We start from the raw sequence: 25,639 nt of genomic DNA on the forward strand, positions 1-25,639 counted from the left end.
CTCTGCTGCGTAATATTTCTAATGTGATCATGATTTGTAAACGAAAATAAATCTTTATACTACATTATATTACACTTAATTACATTATACATTCAGGGCCGGACTTGTACTTTCCAGTGCCCTAGGCCTGCTGTCACCAAGTGCCCCCCCTCCCCCAAAAGTATATATTTTGTCCAACACTCTGACTAGCGATCATTGTTTTGAATGGGCTCATTTCAGTTGTACTGCTCTGCCCATTCAACAAATAATTCCTGTAATTTGCGCTCCTGCCCGAATGTGCACAGCAGCCGATAGTGTTCTGGGCATGCATACTTGAGAAATGACGCTGATGTATGACCGGTACTTGCCAAGAATGCATAACACTGTATCGGCCTCGGTTGCTGTGCACATCTGGGCAGGAGCGGAAAATTACAGGGAGCGCGAGTGGCCAGAGCATGCGCTGCTTCTTTGTCCTCTGTGCGACTGGCTGCAGTCAGAGCCACAAACAGGTGACAGGGCTGTGCAATGGAGAGAAGCCCATCGAAAACAGAGAACAGGTAAGTAGCAAACATCCTGTCAAGACCCACTTTGGATGTTCTGTTGTAATAAGAGTGGACCTGAACTCAGAACTTCCTCTCTGCTCTAAAAGATACGCAACACCGGGCGCATGCGCGGCGCTCACGAGGCATGATGTGTCCTGAGTGAGCTCCGTAGACGGCCGGGAATAAGAGACCCTTTTTCTACAGCTAGCACTGATGTTCGACCCCCTATTTGCATCCAGGCTCACATGATATGACACAGAAGGGAAACCGATCTTCAAAAGGCAAGAAATCACGCTTACAGGGGACTTTGCCAGCTTCTCTCTCCTCCCGGGCCTCCACGAGGAGTGTCTCCAAGATGGTGGATGGCGCGACCTCACGCAATACCTCGCCTCCTTCTACCAAAACGAAGCAATGTCAGACGGATGGCTCCTTGCGGACACCCCCCCCCCCCCCCAGGACATCCAGCAACCCCCTCCCTGGGACAAGCAGGAGCTACTAGCCGATATAGGCAAAATGCTCAAAAACGAGCTAGCCACGGCAGTGAGGGACATCTCGGGCCAACTACATGAGGTAGGCCAGAGGGTGGGAGTCCTCGAGAACCGCATGGACTCCGCGGCAGATGCACTCACCGATGACAAGCGGCGTATCTCTGCACTTGAAACACGGGTCGAGGCTGCGGAATCCAGACTTGAGGAGTACGAAAATCGAGCCAGGCGCTCTAACCTTCGCATCCGCGGCCTCCCCGAATCCTTTGAGGCCATTAAGTAGGTAGCCGTCAACCTCTTCTCTGCACTACTACCGCAAGTGGATCCGGAAATGTGGCGGTTCGATCGCATACATAGAGCTCTAGGAAAACCAAAAACCCCGAACACTCCCCGAGATGTCATCCTAAAATTGCACTATGGGGAGATGAAGGAACAGATTATGGCAGCGGCGAGAGATCTGGAAGATTTGCCTGGAGTCCCATCTTCTGTCCATATTTACGCGGACTTATCTCCGGTTACCTTGCAAAGGAGAAGGTTGCTTAGACCAGTGACATTATCGCTCGCCCGTGAAAGAATACGCTACCGATGGAACTTCCCCTTTGCTCTGAGCTTTACCCTGGGGCAGTGCAGTTTCTAGGCTAAAATGCACCCAGGACGAGGGAGTAAAAATTGCGCCCCCCCCCCCCCCCGCAGCAAGGTATGGGTGCCCGCAGTATAGGTTAGCCAGGTCTAGTTGCACTCAGTATAGATTCCCCCAGAATAGGTACCCCAGTATAGGTAGCCAGCTATAGGTCCCCCCAGTATAGGTAGCCAGGCATAGGTGAGCCAGTATAGTTGCCTCCGGTATAGGTTAGCCAGGTAGGTGCCTCCAGTATAGGTAGCCAGTATAGTTGCCCCCAGTATAGGTTAGATAGGCAGGCGTCCCCGTTATAAATTAGATAGGTAGTAGGTGCCCCCAGTACAGGTTAGCTAGGTGGGTGCCTCTTATATAGGTAGCCAGAATAGTTGCCCCCAGCATAGGTTAGATAGGTAGATGCCCCCAGTATAGGTTAGTTAGGTAGGTGCCTCCAATATAGGTAGCCAGTATAGTTGTTACCTGTATAGGCTAGCTAGGTAGGTAGGTGCCCCCAATACAGGTTGGATAAGTTAATGCTCCCACTATAGGTTAGATAGGTAGCTGCCCCCCAGTATAGGTTAGATAGGTAGGTGCCCCCCTGTATAGGTTCGATTAGGTAGCTGCCTCCTCAGTATAGGTTAGATTTAGTAGCTGCCCCCCAGGTTAGATAGGTAGCTGCCCCCCAGTATAGGTTAGATAGGTAGGTGCCCCCCAGGATAGGTTAGATAGGTAGCTGCCCCAATATAGGTTAGGTAGGTGCCCCCAGTATAGGTTAGATAGGTAGCTGCCCCCCAGTATAGGTTAGATAGGTAGGTGCCCCCCAGGATAGGTTAGATAGGTAGCTGCCCCCCAGGATAGGTTAGATAGGTAGGTGCCCCCCAGGATAGGTTAAATAGGTAGCTGCCCCAATATGGGTTAGGTAGGTGCCCTCCAGTATAGGTTAGATAGGTAGTTGCCCCCCAGTATAGGTTAGATAGGTAGGTGCCCCCCAGGATAGGTTAGATAGGTAGGTGCCCCCCAGGATAGGTTAAATAGGTAGCTGCCCCAATATAGGTTAGGTAGGTGTCCCCAGTATAGGTTAGATAGGTAGCTGCCCCCCAGGATAGGTTAGATAGGTAGGTGCCCCCCAGGATAGGTTAGATAGGTAGGTGCCCCCCAGGATAGGTTAAATAGGTAGCTGCCCCAATATAGGTTAGGTAGGTGTCCCCAGTATAGGTTAGATAGGTAGCTGCCCCCAGTATAGGTTAGATAGGTAGGTGCCCCCCAGGATAGGTTAGATAGGTAGGTGCCCCCCAGGATAGGTTAGATAGGTAGGTGCCCCCCAGGATAGGTTAGATAGGTAGCTGCCCCAGTATAGGTTAGATAGGTAGGTGCCCCCCAGGATAGGTTAGATAGGTAGCTGCCCCAGTATAGGTTAGATAGGTAGGTGCCCCTCAGGATAGGTTAGATAGGTAGGTGCCCCCCAGAATAGGTTAGATAGGTAGGTGCCCCCCAGGATAGGTTAGATAGGTAGCTGCCCCAATATAGGTTGAGTAGGTGCCCTCCAGTATAGGTTAGATTAGATAGGTGCCCCCCAGTATAGGTTAGATTAGGTAGGTGCCCCCCCCAGTATAGGTTAGATAGGTAGCTGCCCCCCAGTATAGGTTAGATAGGTAGGTGCCCCCCAGGATAGGTTAGATAGGTAGGTGCCCCCCAGGATAGGTTAGATAGGTAGCTGCCCCAATATAGGTTAGGTAGGTGCCCTCCAGTATAGGTTAGATTAGGTAGGTGCCCCCCAGTATAGGTTAGATTAGGTAGGTGCTCCCCAGTATAGGTTAGATAGGTAGCTGCCCCCCAGTATAGGTTAGATAGGTAGGTGCCCCCCAGGATAGGTTAGATAGGTAGGTGCCCCCCAGGATAGGTTAGATAGGTAGCTGCCCCAATATAGGTTAGGTAGGTGCCCTCCAGTATAGGTTAGATTAGGTAGGTGCCCCCCAGTATAGGTTAGATTAGGCAGGTGCCCCCCAGTATAGGTTAGATAGGTAGCTGCCCCCCAGTATAGGTTAGATAGGTAGGTGCCCCCCAGGATAGGTTAGATAGGTAGGTGCCCCCCAGGTTAGGTTAGATAGGTAGCTGCCCCAGTATAGGTTAGGTAGGTGCCCCCCAGTATAGGTTAGATAGGTAGCTGCCCCCCAGTATAGGTTAGATAGGTAGGTGCCCCCCAGGATAGGTTAGATAGGTAGGTGCCCCCCAGGATAGGTTAAATAGGTAGCTGCCCCAATATAGGTTAGGTAGGTGTCCCCAGTATAGGTTAGATAGGTAGCTGCCCCCCAGTATAGGTTAGATAGGTAGGTGCCCCCCAGGATAGGTTAGATAGGTAGGTGCCCCCCAGGATAGGTTAAATAGGTAGCTGCCCCAATATAGGTTAGGTAGGTGTCCCCAGTATAGGTTAGATAGGTAGCTGCCCCCAGTATAGGTTAGATAGGTAGGTGCCCCCCAGGATAGGTTAGATTAGGTAGGTGCCACTGCCCCCCAGGATAGGTTAGATAGGTAGCTGCCCCAGTATAGGTTAGGTAGGTGCCCCCCATGATGGAGGGGGGGAGCCGCAGCCGCGTGGAGGGCAGCCCGACCTCTCTCTCCCTCTCCCCGGGCCGCCCTCCATGTGATCCCCCCTCGGACTCACTGCAGAGTAATGCACAGGGAAGCGCTATAGAAAACTACTCACCTCCCTGGTTCCGATCGCTGCTCTCTCGCCGCCAGTCTCCTCTTTCTCCATACACACTGATACATACACACGCTGCTTCCTGTTTAGCTGGAAGCAGCATGTATCAGCGTGTATGGAGAGAGAGAGGAGACTGGCGGCGAGAGAGCAGCAATCGGAACCAGGGAGGTGAGTAGTTTTCTATAGCGCTTCCCTGCGCATTACTCTGCAGTGAGTCCGAGGGGGGATCGCATGGAGGGCGGCCCAGGGAGAGGGAGGGAGAGGTCGGGCTGCCCTCCCCGCGGCTGCGGCTCCCCCCTCCATAACAGCGCCCCCCTCCCAGCAGCGCTCAGTGCGGGGGCACGGGCCGCACGGCAGTAGAAACGGCCCTGCCCTGGGGAACCGCTTGCATTCTATCAAAACCCTGGAGGAGGGTAAGTCTGTACTCGAAGAAGCCAACATCCGAGTTGAGGTATCTGAAGTCCCCTCACAGCCACAACGGGGACCTAGGCCTCGGAGAGAATGGTCTGAGGTGGCCCGCCGGTCCCCTAGCACGTAGTTCGCTAACTTCAGCCTTAACTTTTATTACACCTTGGTGCCTAATGACTTATGTTCCCAAATTAAAGCTTATTTTGCACTGCATCCGGACTCGGCTTCAACATTGAGGCCCAACACAATGTTTCCCGCTGAAGAGACTATCCCTGCAGTCACTCTATCCCTGGGCCCCACGCTTATTATTTATAGCGTACATGTTTACTCTCCCTTTCTTCCGACATGAGGTTCTTAATCTTTTTGACCCCTGGTGCCTTTGGGCCCCCCCCCTGGGCGAGATATAAGAAATGATTGCTGAGGCTGTCCTGATTGGCCCCCCTCACTGATTGTTTTACTGAATCTTGCATATTTTGCTTTTACTACGATGATATTAAGAAATGACATTGGTTAGGCATTTGATTGCTGATATTCTGAGGGGCTGTGTTGGTGGCTTCCGTGGTGGTGGTGGCTTCCTGGTCCTGGGGGGGGGGGACGGGTCCCATCTGCGGGCGGGGTGTGTCCCCGCGCCCCCCTTTGGGGCTCCTGGGCCCTGGGCCTGGGCACGCTCCGGGGGCCCCGGGGTGGGCGGAGGAGTTGATCTTCGTTATCCACGGATGTTTGTGGGATCGAGGTTTGCATTTTTCTGCCCTAAAATTCTTGTGTGTTACTAATGTTCTCTTCTTCTCTTGTTAAGGTGTAATGGCTAAAAATAGCTGAAACTGTTACTGGGCCTTGGTCGGGGACCCGACTCATGGTCCTGGTGTGCGTGGCTGGCCCGGGGCCGGGGGGTGCCCTGGGGGGTGGCTGGCCCCCCTATGGGCGGGGTCTGCCCCCCCCTCCCGCCCCTTGCTTTTGCGCCCCCCCCGGCGCGGGCCTGCCTCGGTGGCTTGTAAGTATTGCTGCCATCTGTGCTCTGGCTCGGGTCCGGGCCGTGCCCGTATTTTTCCATTAAGGTCGATGATTCTAAAGCTGACTCTATTTTGGGTCTTTGTTCCTGGCTGTCAGACTATGCTGTTCCTCTGAAAAAGCCTTAAGGGGGATCATGTACCTCCTTTGGCTTTATCTTATGTCACTAAGTGACATACTAGTGCGGCCTGTTCTACAACAGGCTGACCTAGAAACTACTTACACATGCATCCAGAGTAATCTCCTATATCTTTCTCTTAGTAGGGTTAATCACTTTATTTCTCATGGTGTTTCATACATTAGGCTTTGTAATCTAGCACTGGTCTATTGTTATATCAATGGTTTTGACTATTCTTTCATACAACGTTAGGGGGTTTAATGTCCCGCAGAAGAGGAAAAAAGCGTTCCTAGACTACCAGAAACACAAACCTGACATAATTTGCTTGCAGGAGACTCATTTCTCGGCGTCATCTTTTCCTCAGTATCTCTCCCGCCATTATTCAAAATTGTATTTATCAAATGCCCCTACTAAACGTCGAGGTGTGGCTGTCCTGATCCACAATTCCCTCCCACTTGAAATCACAGAGTCGATCATTGATAGAGAGGGTAGATACATTATATTAAAAGCTGTCCTTCATGGACAACAATTTTGTCTTATCAATAGCTACTCCCCCCCCTGAATTAGCCTTCAGAACGTTCCAACTTATCTTTAATAAAATCGATCTGTCTGTTAATGCACGAATAATATGGTGCGGTGACTTCAACCTAACCCTGAATGACTCACTTGATAAATCCAATAAATCCCCTGATAAGCTAACAAAATCCCAGAGGGCTTCTCTGAACTCCTCCCTTCAATTAGCGTCCCTAGCAGACACTTGGAGAGAGCTTTACGCTAACAAGCGAGGATATAACCATTTCTCCCCACCTCACAACTCCTACTCCAAGATAGACCATATTATTGTTTCAAATATTCTGATCAGAGCACTTCTCTTCCTTAGACATATCCACGCTGCCTGGTCAGATCACGATATCCTGCTACTAGGAATTGATTTGAACTCCTCTCTGAAACTTCTCAAGAAAGGCAAGGCCCCTGGCCCGGACGGCTACACCTCGACTTACTACAAAAAATTTAAGGATCTACTGATAACTCCGCTCACTAAAACATTGAACTTTCTAGCCAAATCACCTAATAAGCCCCCACCGGAATTTCTAGAGGCTAAAATTGCTCTCATCCCCAAGCCAGGCAAGGATTTACTACAAGCTAAAAACTACCGGCCCATATCATTATTAAACCAAGACTACAAAATACTTACTGCAATTATGGCTGCCCGCCTCAATAAACTTCTGCCTGGATTGGTGAAGAAGGACCAGGTGGGGTTCATCCCAAACCGACAGGCCTCTGACAATGTCAGACGTACACTGTTACTAATTCAACATGCTAACATGCATAAAAAGCCTTTAGTGGTTCTTAGCTTAGATATTGAAAAGGCCTTCGATAGCCTCACCTGGCCCTTCCTTCTAGCAACGGCCAGAACGCTGGGGATCTCAGGTACTTTTCACAACTTGATTGAACAATTATATTCCCAGCCTTCTGCAACACTTAAGCTGCCATGTGAGTCTCCTGCAACAATTAACATTCTCAGAGGAACCCGACAGGGCTGCCCTCTATCGCCAGCTCTGTTTGCGCTAGCCATGGAGCCTTTGGCCTCACATTTACGTATGGACCCGGGCATCCAGGGCTATGACTTAGGCAAGTTGCAACCTAAATTTAGCATGTTTGCTGATGATATCTTAATGACAATCCAAAACCCCTCCACAACCATTCCACACTTACTGCAAGCCCTCAAGAAGTTTGAGGAAGTGTCTGGTCTTAAAGTTAATGTGGACAAGACAGAAATGATTTCGTGTAATATCCCTCATAGTGAGATTACGCAAATTGCATCCACATATAAGTTCCAGTACCACCCACACTTCCTCAGATATTTAGGTGTTAATATATGCAACTCTAACTCTAAGCTTTATGAATCGAACTATGCTCGGGTCATACCTGGATTGCTCAGAGACCTAGACAATTGGCATACCCACAAGCTATCCTGGACGGGGCGTATAGCAGCGGTCAAAATGACCCTCCTTCCTAAGCTAACTTATTATTTTAGAGTACTCCCCATCCCTCTTCTGCAGAAAGACCTAATAATCCTCCAAAAAAGATCTTTTCTTTTATTTGGGCCCATAAAAAACCGTGCATCCCTAAATCTTGTATGTTTTTGCACAAAACCGATGGTGGCCTATCTGTCCCTCATCTAAAAAAATACTTTATAGCCTCCCAATTAGCCCAAATTCCCCTAATATATGGAGGAGCTCAGTCGCCTGCTTGGGTAGAGATTGAAGACCTGATGATTCTTCCTTATTCCTGGAAGGGCATTCTGTGGGCCTCAACCACTGGTCACAAAGAATTGAGGAATATCTCCCCCCTGACGTACCATACCCTTCTTACCTGGAGTAAAGTTCGCTACTTCCTTAAGCTTCAAACCTCAATACCTTCACTTCTCTCAATTCTACATAACCCTGATTTTCCTAGTGGCACCAATCAATGTGCTTTTACCTGGTGGTCATCACGCCAAATACAGACCCTACAAGACTTTTTAATAGAGGGTAAGATACCCAATAGCAGGCAACTGATCTCTAAATACAATATCCCACCCCCAGAGCACTTCAGGCTTCACCAGATTTTACACTATTTACGCACCTTCTCATCTCATAGGATAGATAATCCCTTCACACATTTTGAAGCTGCATGTTAATCTGACCCCTTCCAGAAAGGGGTAATCTCTCTACTGTATTCACTACAAAATCAACCTATCCGGGAGGGAAAGCTCCCCTTTATATTAAGATGGGAAGACGATCTGGGGTTTGAGCTGAGCAATGAGGAATGGGAAGAATCCTTTACGACCTTAGCTAAAGGTAGTCTCTATAGCACCCACATCGAAGTCTCACTGAGAGTTCTTCACAGAACTTACCTTACCCCTCTTCGTCTTCATCAAATTGACCCCAGTAACTCTAAGTCATGTTTTAGAGGCTGCCACGTTGACGGATCTATGGCACACATCTTCTGGACCTGTCCTAAAGCGGACAAACTATGGTCCAAAGTTAATACCCTCCTCACAAGAGTCCTTGGTAGGGCTATCCCTAAGGATTCTCGTACTTTATTATTAGGTCATAGACCCTCTCATATGACCCGCCCAGAGCATAGGCTTACACAACATATCGCCAATGTTACTAAGGCCCATATTGCTGCATCCTGGAGATCCCCGCTCCTATTTTTTTAAACCATTATGAGAAACATAGACTCAACTATGGTCTCTGAGCGCATCAACGCTAGGATAGATGACAAGCTAGAAAATGTTGAGAAAACTTGGTTGCCATGGATAACCTTTAGAGGTATGCCTGATTCACAAACCTAGAATCCTCTTAATCATATCCTCTCTCTTTCGGGTAACCTAACAACCCTAACCCCTTTAAGCTTAAGCTTAAAAGCTTAAACACAATTTTATAGTTACCACCAATTGCCCTTGAGCATACACCCATGATACCACATCCCCATCTAACCCTAAAGGTCCTGGGTGGCATTTGACCACCCAGATAACTGATACTGGAGCTTGTACCCTGGAATCCACATACCATATTACCTTTACTAACTATTACTACAATAATAACCACTTCACTGCTCTGTTTCTTTTTTCTGTTTTGATATCCAATCTAATCTCTGTATTATCTTAGTTTTACAAGGCACTTGATTATGTTTATTTGTTGGGGCCTGCGAGCCCTGTAAGGTGTATTTTCTTTTTCTTGTAACTCTTTTGCATAACTGCTGTTTATTGTGCTAAATAAAGAGATTTTGTCTACTTTCTGCTTTTATAGAATATAGAATATAGACATATTTTTAACATCCTGTGCTTTCAAATGAGCTTAGATGTTGTGGCAGTCAGGTGACACATTGAGATCAAATTACAACTTGTGATTAGACACAGAGGGGGAATTAGACAGGCTCTCTAAATACATACAGGGTACATTTCTTTGTTTTCCTTCTGTCCTGTGCAAGAGTTCAGCTCCACTTTAAAGCATCTAAATGACATTTATTTATATTTGCTGACAAATCTATGTATCTCTTTTGAATGCTGAATGTACATATGGCGGTGTGCTCTAACATATAGACAGTATACAGTAACAAACTCTGAAGAAGGCTTATTAGCAGAAAGCTTACTCTTTTTCTTTTAAGCCAATAAATGGTATCATCCTGATTCAAAACTCTCTGCTTTCGCTGATGGCTAAGATTTTACAATGCTCTACTGCTACAGGAAAGCAGAAGGATGCCAAACCATACACACTAGCATAGAGGCAGTAACAGATCAGGTGACAGTTCAGCAATGAAAGGGAAGCAAACTACATTTTTATTCCTGCAATTCTCATAGATGGTAGGAGCAGGACAGAGAATGAGTCAGGAAAGAGTTAATGGAAACGGAAGAGATCACTGCTAGCTAGGAAAACAAAAGAGAAACATAAATTAGGGTTAGATAAAGTAATTAATAGCTGCTGGGGTCAGTGTCAAAACTGTAAAAGAGGTGAAGAAACTAGCAGAGCTCAGAGATGTTTGTGAATGCCTGCATTAAAACTCAGCGGAACTTAGTTCTATCTGCTTTGTAATGTAAATCTCTGGTATTTCTCACATCAATCTGTATGTCCATCATACAGAGGAATGGATTATCAGGTGACAGTTATGATTGATCCTGATTGTTATAACACATCAAGAAATGTGAGAGAGAGAAGCAGGGATTGGGGAACTCTGGAATTCTGCAGAGCAGGACGCTGGCTGGCTGGCTGCGCTGCGGGACCAGAAGAGATGATTTACTTTGACATATGACCACTTCTCTCTCCAAGTCATGCTGGCCTTCTTATCTTATCTGATTTTATCGCCCTAGGCCATGGCCTTTCTGGCCTTCCCAGAAATCCGGCCCTGTATGCATTATATAAAATTTCTCCACTTAATCACTATTGATAATCATTTACTTCCAGAACTGGTTTAATTAAGAGAGAGTTTTGTCACAGGCACACAGTCACTTCTAAATCATGGCTATGGAATCTGGATAGCAGAGGTGTAATGGTGTATAGCCGGGGTGCTCAATAGGTCGATTGCGATCTACCGGTAGATCGCAACCACCTATTTGGTAGCCGCATCACATAAAATTTTGCTGCCGGCAGCTGTAGAAAACGGCCCGTCAAATTCTGTTGATGGAATGTCTGTACAGCGCTCACTCCACGTAATGCACCACCAACAACAGTTTATGTATAGCAGTTCCACTGTATATCGTAATCACCAGTCTTTATTTTTATCAAACACTCTCACCGACGTTCAACCGCTGATATATCACAGAACAGCTATTCGGCTGTCAGAGGAAAGCTTCCCACTTTTCTTCCTCCACGTGGTGTTTTACATATGGCTCCACTTATACCTCAAAGAGAAACATATGGCATGGCATAGTGTGACCTGTTTTCAACTGCAGATTTCTACAAAGAACCAATAAGTGTCTCTCCACCAGTGAATAATCCCCTCCGTGAAAGTCCGTGCTCAGCCTTCACCAGACTAGGAGAAAAACTTGCTCACCAGATGTAAATGCTGACCGATTTGACCAGCTACAAATCGTATTGGTGTCCCAACTCTGAACTCCCACAGCAGTCTTCTATTCCTGTCAGCAGCTTGTCTCAAAGTTCCTCATAAAAAAGGGGTTATAGAGCACATAGTGTGAACCTGTCACAGCACTAATAGCTTTCCACCCAGTGCTCATGTGGACAAAGTGTTCCCCACTCTAGACACCCTACTACCTGTGTAATACACCACGCAGTTATATTAATCGCTCACCAGATATTCTGCTGATCATAACAGACCAGCTACATGCGCTTTAGGGTGTCAAATGGATGGAGTCCTTGTTAGCAGCGTTATTCTGTGCCTATAACTGATACACAGCTCCCATAGCGTAAAACTGTTTTATTCAGCAATAAAAGATTAAAATCACACTCACATTTAGTAAAAATGTATGCGCATATAAAAGAAACCTCCTGGACGTCCTGAGCCACCGCTCTGCTAGCGTCTTCCTGTCTGCCGCTTGAGGCCACGCCTCAAAGACTGGTGATTACGATATACAGTGGAACTGCTATACATAAACTGTTGTTGGTGGTGCATTACGTGGAGTGAGCGCTGTACAGACATTCCATCATAGTGACTTTAGGGGGAATTGCTACCCTCAGCTGTATAGCGATCATCCTGTTTTGTGTTATTTTTGATATTTAGACAGTGGAGATTGTAATAATTAAGGAGCGCCAATACCACTTTTTCTATATAAATGTCAAATTCTGTTGCTGCCAGTGGCCAATAGGAAGGCAGGGGAGGATAGAGGAGGCGTGGCTGAAGGGGAGAGGCTAGGGGTGGCTCTGCCATGACACAACATCAAAGCTGGGGGCGGCACCAGGCACAACATACACGCATTCACGCATGCTGCCCGTCGCCCCTTCACTAGCCAGAGCGTTCCCTAAGCCCATCTGCCTTCCAGCCAGCCGCAGGTGAAGGAGGGGAGACCACGACGAGCCCCAGATACCGCCGCTGGACCTGGAGGGAGGTAAGTGGCACCCAGGCACCTAGCTATTTATACTGAAGGCACCTATCTATACCTAACTATCTATACTGAAGGTCCATATACCTGGCTACCTATACCGAAGGCCCCTATACCTGGCTGTCTATATTGAAGGCCCCTATACCTGGCTACCTATAGGCTACCTATAATAAAGGTCCCTATACCTAGCTATCGATACTGAAGGCACCTTTACCTAGAAGGCACCTATACCTAACTACCTATACTGAAGGCACCTATACCTAGCTACCTAAACTGTAAATGTTGGTAGGTCTTCTGGAGTCTGCAAATTTTAAAGTAGCTTGCGAGCCGAAAAATTGTGGGCACCCCTGGTTTATAGATACTAATACAGAATACTGTAATGTGTACGGCAGCCCCGATACATTGTCGAGAGATTTGGCATGCCGGATTATCCTTGCAGAATGCAGCACAGCTCCATTGTTCTCTCCCGCAATTTGCTCCCTTCCTTGTGCATCACACATTGTCCATCCACCACTCTTCATAGTGACAGGTGGGGTTGTTATGTTCTAGTATTTGTGATTCAGTTAACTGCTTCTGGTGTACTTTTTCTTTACTTTTGTGATGTTACTTATTGTATTATTCATACTTATTCCTCCGTAATACTGGCAGTGAATGTTTTTAATTGTTTGGGATACATCCTTAATAAAACCATTTTTTACTTTCATTACACATTTGTGTGCGCTTCTTGGTTTTTAGCCATGGTATTTTGAATCTTCATAGTGACAGAGGTGATGGGGGTGAAATCCCTGGAGGTAAGAGAGCCAGGGCTCGCCCACATTTCCCTCTGGGTATCGCATGGTGGTTTGGGGGCCCCAGCAAGTGAGAGAGGCTGGGGCCCCCGGCTGTCATGCAAACCAGTGTTTGTGATAGTGACAGAACACATCAGCTGCTGGCTAGGGATGTGTCTGTACAGTCTCGTCCAAGAAGTGTCACCCAAGGTATCGTGTCCTGATCCCACTTGGGAGTTATATAAATACACTAGATCCACTCCAAATTGTGCCCTGATTGCTGAGTCTTCTAATATATAATATTTTAGAGCTGATGCCAAGTTATGCAAATTTGAATGCATATTTATGCAGCTTGAAATTGGACCAATTCAATGAAGCTGAGGTGGGATTTGACTTTTCCCGTTTCAAGCTGCATGCATTTGCATAAAACATTTTCTTAAACAGGACCTCCAGAGTGAAAATGAAAATCCGGCAACCTGCAAGGAAAGGAAAGTTATATTTACCTGAGAAGTCTTGTCCCGCAATGCCGCCCCGCCTCCTCTCTCTCCCCAGAGAAAAACGCCAAGCTAGAGAGAGAGGAGGCGGGGCCAGGTGCCGGAAGTCGGGTGATACAGGGACTTCGGGACAGTATAGCGGGACAAGACTTCTCGGGTAAATATAACTTTCCTTTACTTGCAGGCTGCAGGAATGACAGAATCCTAGTAAGGCTTTAGGACAAGAAAAAGGACATTAAGCATTAATCAGGCAGGGACATTACTAGAGGCAATTACGCTTACACAGGCGATTCAATGGCCAAAGAGGTTGCCAATGATAATCAAAAGTTCACAGAAAAGTAATCAAAGAAGTTCTCAGAGGCAGCCACAAGTCTACAGGCCGGTAATCAGATGAGGTGAAGTCAGGGCAGGCAGCAAGTAAATAGGATCCAAAAACAAGCGGAGGTTAAAGCAGGAGTTAAACAGTAATCATGGTAACCAGATTGTGGACAGAGGGAGCAGGAATAAGGATAAAACAAATGATGAAAAGGAGCAGGGATAAGAGTAACCAAGATTCAGTCCAAGATGCAAGTATGAATAACCAAGATTCAGTCAGAGAAGCAAGTAAGAATAGCCAAGATTTAGTCAGAGAAACAGGCAAGTATAACCAAGATTCAGTATGAATAACCAAGATTCAGCAAGAGAAGCAAGTAAGAACAACCAAGATTCAGTCAGAGAAGCAAGTAAGAATAGCCAAGATTCAGTCAGAGAAGCAAGTAAGAATAACCAAGATTCAGTCAGAGAAGCAAGTAAGAAAAGCCAAGATTCAGTCAGAGAAGCAAGTAAGAATAACCTAGATTCAGTCAGAGAAGCAAGTAAGAATAGCCAAGATTCAGTCAGAGAAGCAAGTAAGAATAACCAAGATTCAGTCAGAGAAGCAAGTAAGAATAGCCAAGATTCAGTCAGAGAAGCAAGTAAGAATAGCCAAGATTTAGTCAGAGAAACAGGCAAGTATAACCAAGATTCAGTAAGAATAACCAAGATTCAGTCAGACAACTAAGTAAAAATAATTAACCTCCTTGGCGGTATGGACGAGCTCAGCCGGAGGGCGCCGCTCAGGCCCCACTGGGCCGATCTTCACAATTTTTTTAAAAACACTCAGCAAGCACTTTGCGCCGCCGGACGCGCCAGACGCCGCAGAAAGGGGGGCATCATGTAACTAGCGCTAGGCTAGTTACATGATTTAAAAAAATGTAAAAAAAACTGCTGCGCCGCCACCCTGGCGCAGTTAATAGAATGCCAGGGTGGTTAGGAATAACCAAGAAGTTATTAGATTGAACACTCAACAGTCTGATTATTCAGTATAATTGCACTGCTCCTTGATATTACACAATGAAAGACTATCCACTGTTAACAAGTGAAATAATCGCTTACCAGATCTCAAGGCTGACCAATGACAGACCAGCAATCAACGCTTAAAGGGGAACTGAAGAGAGGTATATGGAAGCTGTCATGTTTATTACCTTTTTAAGCAATACCAGTTGCCTGGCAGCCCTGCTGATCCTCTGCCTCTAAAGTCTGAACCACTGAAACACCTGATCTGCTGAATGCTTGTTCAAGGGCTATGGTTAATAGTATTAAAGTCAGATCTGACAAGACTAGCTGCTTGCATTGTTTCTGGTTTTATTCAGATACTACTGCAGATAAATAGACCAGCAGCTCAATCACAAGAAAATGTATGCGTGCTCTACACCAAGCTTAACCCTTTCAAGTCTGCGAGTCGATGCGCAGCAGCAGAACGCAATGGACGTTGAGGTAAGTGCCTGTTTTTAAATTTTTGGGAGATGGGCGCCGGCCACACTTGGGGGGGTCGTCTGCGCTACCCAGCCTCCTCCTCCGGGGTGTCGCTGTGGTCCCTAGGCAGTGAGAGAGCCTGGGGCCCCGCAGCCCTCACGGTTGTATGGGGGCAATGGGAAGCCTCCCCGAGGCGCTCCTGGATAGTGCTGTAAAGCATGAACTAATTCCCGCAGGGCAACCGCTTCGCGGTATTGGTTTTTGACCCTGCAAAGTTTGGCATGCGAAAGCAGATGCATTTCTGCGTGAGCATGTCTCATGGTAAGCTATTTTAGCCAGATTTGCACAGCTAGACTTGAAAGGGTTAAGCTTGGTGTAAAGCACGCATACATTTTCTTGTGATTGAGCAAATAGACCAGCAGGGCTGCCAGGCAACTGGTATTGATTAAAAGGAAAAAAATATGACAGCCTCCATATAGCTCTCTCTTCAGTTTCCCTTTAAAGCGTCCACCGATCTCACGATCTCCTTGTCCTGACAAATCCTTGGAAAATGTAAACAAGAATCGCTTATGGTGTAGTATTAGTGACTCCAGTTGTTACCTCTCCTTATAACATAGTGTACATGCATTACTTTTCACCACTTGTGATCCCAATCACCAATATACAGTACAAATGAACCGCTCACCAGATAAACTGGTTGACCGACCACAGACCAGCAATACAGCATTCACTGCAGTTCTGATGTCTGTCCTCTGTCTTCTCACAGTCACAGGAATCACTTCTCAATCACTAGGCTCAAACACATCCTTACATATTGTAACTCCATTTATTATATGTAAAAGGTTATAAAATTGCACTTACATTAGGTATAATCATATGCGCATGTAAAATCAAAATTCCTGGGTAGCTGCCAGTGTCCTGCACACTCTGTCCTAAGCTAAGCTAATTGGAGCTTAGGACAGAGTGTGCGGGACACAGCTACCCAGGAATTTTGATATCACATGCGCATATGATTTTACAGAATGTCAGTGCAATTTTATAACCTTTTACATATAATAAATGGAGTTACACTATGTAAGTGTAATGCTGGGGGGGTCATACTTTCTGACCACCCAGCACAACAAGGCTAAGAGCTGGATAATGGAAGAGGTTACACAGGCTGCCCAGAGCAACTGCAGCTCTGGGCTTCTGATATCGCTACAAATAAAACACAATGGCAGCGCAGTGCGATGTTGCGCTGCCTTAGTTCGCACTGTGCTTCCTTAGCAATAGCAAGTATTCAGACAGGTACAAGACAGGACTATAGATTGGAGCATAACTAGGAGCAACCGCAGCTCACAGTCACGTCCACAGAAGCACAGCAAGCTGGCTAACAACAGTCACCAGCAAGCATCCACCCAGGCAAGACTACAGGATAGAACGTAACTAATAGCAACCGCAGCCTATAGTTACGTTCCCAGAAACTAGGGTAGCAGGAATACTACCAGTCACCAACGTGGTGAAGGCAGAATCCAAGCTATCAGGATAGTGGACTTCACTGATCCACCGCGGATGCAGCGAACGTCCATCGAGCATGGAACTAGGCAATACACAATGATAAGAAAAATAACAAACGGCTCAACTAACGGATAAATATATATTAGCAAGTCTGCATATATATTTATCAAGAACTAGCTAAAGCACAAGTAATAAGGTCACATAGAACTACAATAACAGAACTATATAGAGTATCAAGGTGCCCAGTAGATCAGCGTACTGACCACTATGACGGGCGGGGTATGAAATGGGAGCAAATCTGCACACAGCTGAATGGTAATCACTCAATCCTGAGCTGGCTTGATTATCATTTGCTAGCTGGCTGTGAATGCAAAGGACGCCCATAAGAAACACATGCAGTATTATGTAACAACATGCATGCAGGAAATCCAGGGCTATCTGGCCACAGCTCAGCTGCAACAAGCAATTGCTGGAGTGATGACAGCATCCTGAGCTGCCCAGAACTGCAGAGCGATTGCAAATGACAATGAGACCCATTGCAAATGCACAACCAAATGCAAGCAGATAAGCCAGAACTGTCCGTTTGCAGCTCCGCTGCAACGGACAGAATACACTACAGGAGGGATCCTTACAGTAAGGATGGTAAGCCTAGTGATTGAGAACTTTATCTGGTGAGCAGTTCAAGTGGTGAAAAGTAGTGCATATGCACGGTGTTATAAGTAGAGCTAACAACTGGAGTCACTAATACAACACCATAAGCGATTCTTGTTTAGATTTTCCGAGGGTTTGTCAGGACAAGGAGCTGAAATCGTGAGGAGATCGGTGGATGTTTTAAGCGTTGATTGCTGGTCTGTCATTAGTCAGCCTTGAGATCTGGTGAGTGACTATTTCACATGTTAACAGTGGACTGGATCTAATTCGTTCTGTGAGGAGCACTTTGAAAATTATTGGAACTTTGTGTATCACTTTATTATGTGCAGGGCCGGATTTCTGGAAAGTCCAGAAAGGCCACGGCCTAGGGCGATAAAATAAGATAAGATAAGAAGGGCGGCATGACTTGGAGAGAGAAGAGGTCATATGTCAAAGTAAATCATCTCTTCTGGTCCCGCAGTGCAGCCAGCCAGCGCCCTGCTCTGCACTGCACTAACAGCTGATTTCCAGAGTTCCCCAATCCCTGCAAGTCTCTCACAATTTCTGGTGTGTTATGACAATCAACATCTGCTGTCACCTCACCTAATGATCAATTCCTCTTATCATGATCATACAAGTTGATGTGAGAAATACCAGGGATTTACATTACAAAGCAGATAGAACTAAGTTCCGCTGAGTTTTAATGCAGGCATTCACAGACATCAGTGAACTCTGCTAATTTCTTCACTTTCTCCTTCACAGCTGTAAAACTGACCCCAGCAGCTCTAAATTACACTTTCTTATCTCTAGTCTAAGTAAATTTATGGCTTTAGGGTTTTTCTTCTTCCTAGCCAGCAGTGGTCTCAGTTAACTCTTTCCTGACTCATTTTCTGTCGATCAGTTCCTACCATCTATGAGAGGAATAAAAATGCTGTTTGCTTTACTTTCATTGCTAAACTGTCACTGTCACCTGAGCTGTTACTACCTCAATGCTAGTGTGTATGGTTTGGCATCCTTCTCCTTTCTTCAAATATAAATAAATATCATTCAGATACTTTAAAGTGGAGCTGAACTCTTGCACAGGACAGAAGGAAAACATACAAAAATCTACCTTGTATGTTTTTAGAGAGCCTGTGTAATTCCCCCTCATCTGTGTCTAATCTGACGTTGTAATTTGATCTCTCCCGTGTCCCCTGACTGCCACAACATCTAAGCTCATTTGAAAGCACAGGATGTTAACAATATGTCTGCTTCCATGAAGATAGATGACAGCAGGCCTAGGGCACTGGAAAGTACAAATCCGGCCCTGATTATGTGGGAGCGCCTACACGCCATACAACAGTCTGATTAGCTGAACTGAATCAGTCCAATAATTGCAGATGCTAAATATTTCCTTGAATAGCTTTTGGCCCAAAAATGTGTGTGATAGACAGGCAGGCAGGAAGAAATAAGCTCACAGCAGAACAGAGACAAGCAAGAGCCTTTACAACACTGTATGGAAAGGCAGTTGACATTTGATCAAGCCTGTGACGGAAAGTTTTAGATTGCCAAAATGTTCTATATGTACGTCTATTACAAGAGGAAGAAAAGTGCATATTTCCCACCTGAAGCATTCTACTGCAAGCATGATTTGTAAAACCTCCCCGAGGCCATACAGTGAAAGTAAATCTGATATGCCCATTGATTCTGTATGAAAAGCCATGTTACATGATACTTGTTTGTCTAGTTTGTCTCCTTTTGATAAACACAATTAGAGGGATTGTATTGAAGACTTGGAGATTAAAGTTTGCACAATGTAGTGCCCTGGTTTGTTGTTACATGAACAATATGAGATAAATTAAAGGATAAATAGCCAATATGGTGAGGAAGCTAACAAGAAGATATTTTAATATTTATGGAAAATGCTCTGAAACATGGGGATTTGTGTGATTTCACGTAACTTTGTGTTAAAGAAATTTCGCCTTTATGTAAAGTGACCAGATTTTTGTGGGTCCAACCTGGGACGGGGAGGGGGGCGTGGGGGGGGGGGTGCGCGCAAAGTGGAGAGGACTGAGGAGCACGCAGCGGCTAAGACTGGGGGGGGCGCGCCGCGCCGAAAAATGGGCGTGGCCATGACATTGTGTGGGCGGAGCTAACGTAATGATGTAACAGCGAGGCATAAGAAAGCAGTGTTTACGCCATGATGTGGACAAACGAGACTTTGCATCCTGGGTGTGCAGAAACTGTGTGATGCTAATAGTATACCGTAACCACAAAGCAGCAAACATAGCCATCTATGACCATTAAATAATAAATGCAGTAACAGTTTTCCCGGACACCAGAAAATAAACGCAATAGGCAACATGTCAGCACAAAATAACCGCAATGCGGGCAACATGTCAGTATAAAATAAATGCAATGCGGGCAAACATGTCAGTACAAAATAAACGCAATGCGGGCAAACATGTCAGTACAAAATAAACGCAATGCGGGCAACATGTCAGTACAAAATAAACGCAATGCGGGCAAACATTTCACCAGACAATAAACGCAATGCGGGCAAACATGTCAGTACAAAATAAACGCAATGCGGGCAAACATGTCAGTACAAAATAAACGCAATGCGGGCAAACATGTCAGTACAAAATAAACGCAATGGCTATCATTCATAAAGCATTTCCGCATGCGGAAATGCATAAGGCCCCGTTCACATCAGAAACGCGGATGGCCACGCATGCGGAACGCAACGCATGCGAACGCACGCCATCCGCGTTTGTGTGCGTTGCGTGGCTGATCCCATCACTGAAAAGTGAATGGGACAGCCACGCGTTTTTACAAAAAATGTGTGCAGCATGCGTTCCCGGACCGCACAGGTCCGGAACGCATGCAGTGTGAACATCAGACATTGCACTCTATGCAATGTCTGATGTCGTGCGTGTCGGCCACCTGCACGCGTTTCCAAAACGCGGCTGTAAACGCGTGCAGTGTGAACGGGCCCTTAAACAGCTGACTTTACCGAACACTCGGCAAAGTCAGCATTCATAAAGGCTCTTTCCGCAAGAAAAAATTACACTACCGAGCAGAGCGCTACATTTCCGCCTTGTGCGGAGTTTTTCTAGATTTATCTAGAAAAAGTAGCAAACACGTCCATTCATAAAGATTAGAGCAAGCGGTATGCGGAAGGAAAATACCGCTTGCTCGACAGTAGCGATAGGCGGGCGGATTACGTGTAAATGAATGGGACGGACCTCCCAAGCAGCATCAGACAGAGGAGCGCACGGAGGGAATCGGGTAGCTTTTATGTTTCCGCATGTCTTCCGCAACGCTACCGCCAGCTTTCTCCAGAAAACCTCCGCACTTGTATCGCAACAGGCAACTTCTTTATGAATGACCACCCAGAAGTCTTAAGTACCGGTTGCGGAGAAGAACGGTGTTTTCCCGCACTACCGACTGGTCCTTTATGAATGATAGCCAATGTGGGCAACATGTCGTTACAAAATAAACGCAATGCGGGCAACATGTCGGTACAAAAGAAACGCAATGCGGGCAAACATTTCACCAGAAAAGAAACGCAATGCGGGCAAACATTTCACCAGAAAAGAAACAATGCGGGCAAACATTTCACCAGAAAAGAAACAATGCGGGCAAACATTTCACCACAAAAGAAACAATGCGGGCAAACATTTCACCACAAAAGAAACAATGCGGGCAAACATTTCACCAGAAAAGAAACCTAATGCGGGCAAACATTTCACCTGGAAAGAAAGCATTTACTCACCTGGCAGAAGTCTCCGGCCTCTGGCGCGCTGCTCCTGGGACCGTCTTACTTCTCCTGCAGTCTCCCGCACTGACAGGGCTACGGCAAGATGGCGCCCGAAGCCCTGTACTGGAGACACAAATAGGTCTCCAGTACAGGGCTTCGGCAGCCATCTTGCCGTAGCCCTGCTCGCCTGCCGGTGTCGGAAACAGACACCGGAAGAGGAGGCTGGAGCGGGGCTGCAGGCAATGAACTGGCTCGGCGTCTATAGACGCCGCTGCCAGTTCATTGTGGAGAGAGTGGCCAGAGTCCCGAGGCCGGGACGTTCCGCTGCTGAAAGCGGGACGTTTCCTGGGACCTCATGCTGCCTGGGACAGCGGACCCCGTATCCGGGACGTGTCCCGGGCAATCCGGGATGTCTGGTCACTCTACTTTATGGGGAATTTCGTAATTATGATCCTTTACGTAACACAGACAAATCAGAATTTCATGTTGGAAACACGGAAATTTGTCCATTCTAGAAATTGTGTTCCAGTCCAGACGAGCCTCCTGATACATTTAAAGTGACAGCACGTGCAGGGACCTTTGCATTATCAGATATTGCAAGGCCCAAAACCAAGTGTCTCAACACTATGCACAGGAGAAAAAAGTCTGCATAATAAACAGCCCAGGTTATTTACCAATAAACAGCAATATATAGATACAAGAAGTCTTTCTGATGTTAAAGTCAGCATAAATAATGTAAAAGTGGGTATCTTAAATCTACTATATGTCATTAGAGTTCCTCTTTAACCCTTTGGGGACAGGCTGCCTAGCCCTCCTTAAAGGAGCTATCAGCCAAAAATCAAAAAATGAGTTTTACTCACCTGGGGCTTTCATCAGCCCCTTGCTGCCGACTGTCCCTCGCCGACCTCTCTACTCTCTGCCGCTGTCCCGGGCTCCCCGCACGCTACAGAGGCCGACCGCGGGGTCTGCTTTACTGTGCCTGCGTGAACCGCCGCTGTCAATCATCGCCACGTGGTCCGCGGCGCACTGTGCAGGCGCAGAACTGCTGCTGGACAAAGCCCCAGGAGAGTAATGCAAATTTTTTGATTTTCGGCTGATAACTCCTTTAAGGACCAGGCCATTTTACACGCGGGGGGGCGCATTTGGGGGTCAGGCAGCCGGATCCCCATTATATCATGGTGGGCATGGTGTCCCCTGTGAAGCCCGGTGTCCCCCGAAATGCCAGCAGCCTTTACTCACCTCTCAGGCTCCAGTGATGAGCAGCTCTAGCCCCTACCGCTCTGGCCAGCATCCTCGCTCACACTGCTGTTAAGTTCCGGGTCGCGGCTTGATGACGTCATCAAGCCGGGACCTGATACTTACATCAGAGCGACCGGGGATGCCGGCCAGAACGGGGTGCAGCGACGATCGCCGGGGGAACATCAGGAAGGTGAGTGGATCCTCTTCTTCCCCTCCTACCGCTTCTGCTGTAAGAGTGATTGCTACGTTCCGCCGGCGATCGTAGTGATCAGGTGATCAGGAGACAATTACGATGGCTCCTGATTACTGAGGGGAGATGTCAGCTGTCATATGACAGCTTGATCTCCCCTCTCGGGTGCACACGATCACGTCAAGAGTGAAAATGGCAGGTGGCGTAAATCCTACACCGCATCAGACTTAGACAGCCACAAGTGCGGTGTAGGATTTAGGTACAATGGGCGGTCCCCAAAAGGTTAAAGCAAACCTGAACTGAAAATTAACTTCTGAGATCATTAATTGTATATGTAGCACTAATACTAATGATAAATTGAACAATATGAACATAGAACGGAGTCTAATATTTTTTATTTCCAGTTTAAGATCTGATTTTTTAAGACTGAATTCTAAACAGCATCCATGGCATTTGATGTCAAATCTGCTTTTTGAAAAATCCCAATTTTGCCACAATTTTACAGCGATTTTAATGCAGGTCAATGGAAGCGTTTTCAAAAACTAATGCTGGGAATACACTATGAGATTTTTCAGCCGATTTACGGTATGATTGATTTTCCGATCAATTTTCTTATCTTCTCTTATCAATTTCCATTCACTTCTATGAGAATTCGATCAGAAAAACGATCGAAAATCAGATCAAACCATCTATTTGCCAAATAATCTAATGGTGTATTCCCAGTATAAAACTGATCGAAATGCTCTTCGCAATGTGTTCGTAATGACCCTTTGAACTTCCGTGCACTAAAACCTTATTATCTACTTTCTCCCTGCCAATTCTAGATGAATGCCTTTTGGCTTCTATTTACCTTTCAGGAATCTGGACTATATGGACTTTATTCAACAGAGCTGTTCAGCAAGCTCATTTGCATAGATCACAAGGATAATCAAGGGTTTTTTGACTTTTGCTGTACTGGAAAACACAAAGGAACTTCAGACTTTCTTATTAGGGCTAGTACTACATGTACCTATGTTTATCTCATCATGGACCCGATTTACGTATGCGAGAGTTACCGCAGTATGTGCATTACCATAGCAACACTCATATTACGTAAGTACCGTGGGTCACACTTATTGGGAAACAGGTTGTACTCTGCTGCAGTTAGTACTGGTTATATTGCCATGGGGGGGCCTATGCAATATTACAGGCAGTCACAAACACTGGTCCACATGAAAGCCCGGGGGCCCCAGGTCTCTCTCACTCGCTGGGGCCCCCAAACCACCATGCGACACCTAGAGGGAAGTGTGGGCAAGCCCTGGACCTCTCACCTCCAGGGAACTCACCCCACCACCTCTAAACTGAATGCCAACTGCAACAAACACAATTGCTAACTTCCAGCTAGAGCAATATCCTGCCTCTATCTGGCCAGCAAACGCCAGTCAACCAATCAGGTGTACTGTCATACACCCTTTGCCTGCTGTACCAAATCTAGCAGGAATTACATAAATTAGCATTCAGGTGGGACGCTTCGGTTGGACGCAATCGGGAATTGCATCGTTTACAGGGACGCCCCGTGTAGGCACATCTCCCACACGGTCCCCTCCCTAACCACTCACCTGTCAACTGCATCCAAGAAGCTGCAAAAAAAAAATGTAAATCACAAACACTGCTCCACATGACAGCCCGGGGGCCCCAGGTCTCTCTCACTCGCTGGGGCCCCCAAATGATCATGCGACACCTAGAGGGAAGTGTGGGCAAGCCCTGGACCTCTCACCTCCAGGGGAACTCACCCCACCACCTCTAAACTGAATGCCAACTGCAACAAACACAATTGCTAACTTCCAGCTAGAGCAATGTCCTGCCTCTATCTGGCCAGCAAACGCCAGTCAGCCAATCAGGTGTACTGTCATACACCCTTTGCCTGCTGTACCAAATCCAGCAGGAATTACATAAATTAGCATTCAGGTGGGAGGCTTCGGTTGGACGCAATCGTGAATTGCATTGTTTACAGGGACGCCCCGTGTAGGCACATCTCCCACACGGTCCCCTCCCTAACCACTCACCTGTCAACCGCATCCTAGAAGCTGCAAAAAAGAAATTTAAAATCACAAACACTGGTCCACATGACAGCCCGGGGGCCCCAGGTCTCTCTCACTAGCTGGGGCCCCCAAACCACCATGCGATACCCAGAGGGAAGTGTGAGCAAGCCCTGGACCTCTCACCTCCAGGGGAACTCACCCCCACCACCTCTAAACTGAATGCCAACTGCAACAAACACAATTGCTAACTTCCAGCTAGAGCAATGTCCTGCCTCTATCTGGCCAGCAAACGCCAGTCAGCCAATCAGGTGTACTGTCATACACCCTTTGCCTGCTGTACCAAATCTAGCAGGAATTACATAAATTAGCATTCAGGTGGGAGGCTTCAGTTGGACGCAATCGTGAATTGCATCGTTTACATCTCCCACACGGTCCCCTCCCTAACCACTCACCTGTCAACTGCATCCTAGAAGCTACAAAAAAGAAATTTAAAATCACAAACACTGGTCCACATGACAGGCTAATTTATGTAATTCCTGCTAGATTTGGTACAGCAGGCAAAGGGTGTATGACAGTACACCTGATTGGCTGACTGGCGTTTGCTGGCCAGATAGAGGCAGGATATTGCTCTAGCTGGAAGTGGGCAATTGTGTTTGTTGCAGTTGGCATTCAGTTTAGAGGTGGTGGGGGTGAGTTCCCCTGAAGGTGAGAGGTCCAGGGCTTGCCCACACTTCCCTCTAGGTGTCGCATGGTCGTTTGGGGGCCCCAGCGAGTGAGAGAGACCTGGGGCCCCGGGCTGTCATGTGAACCAGTGTTTGTGATTTTAAATTTTTTTTGCAGCTTCTAGGATGCGGTTGACAGGTGAGTGGTTAGGGAGGGGACCGT

The 25,639-nt window shown here is 46.8% G+C and overlaps 1 protein-coding gene across 1 annotated transcript; it reads left to right on the forward strand.

The window, feature by feature from the left end:
- The first annotated feature begins 14,320 nt into the window (after window positions 1-14,320).
- LOC137526117 (uncharacterized) lies at window positions 14,321-14,701 on the forward strand. The gene has a single exon (XM_068247336.1). It carries the CDS (start codon window positions 14,321-14,323, stop codon window positions 14,699-14,701), a length of 381 nt encoding a protein of 126 aa, XP_068103437.1.
- The last annotated feature ends 10,938 nt before the right edge of the window (window positions 14,702-25,639 follow it).

The sequence above is a fragment of the Hyperolius riggenbachi genome, chromosome 7 (genome assembly GCF_040937935.1).
Source record: "Hyperolius riggenbachi isolate aHypRig1 chromosome 7, aHypRig1.pri, whole genome shotgun sequence".
Taxonomy (NCBI): domain Eukaryota; kingdom Metazoa; phylum Chordata; class Amphibia; order Anura; family Hyperoliidae; genus Hyperolius; species Hyperolius riggenbachi.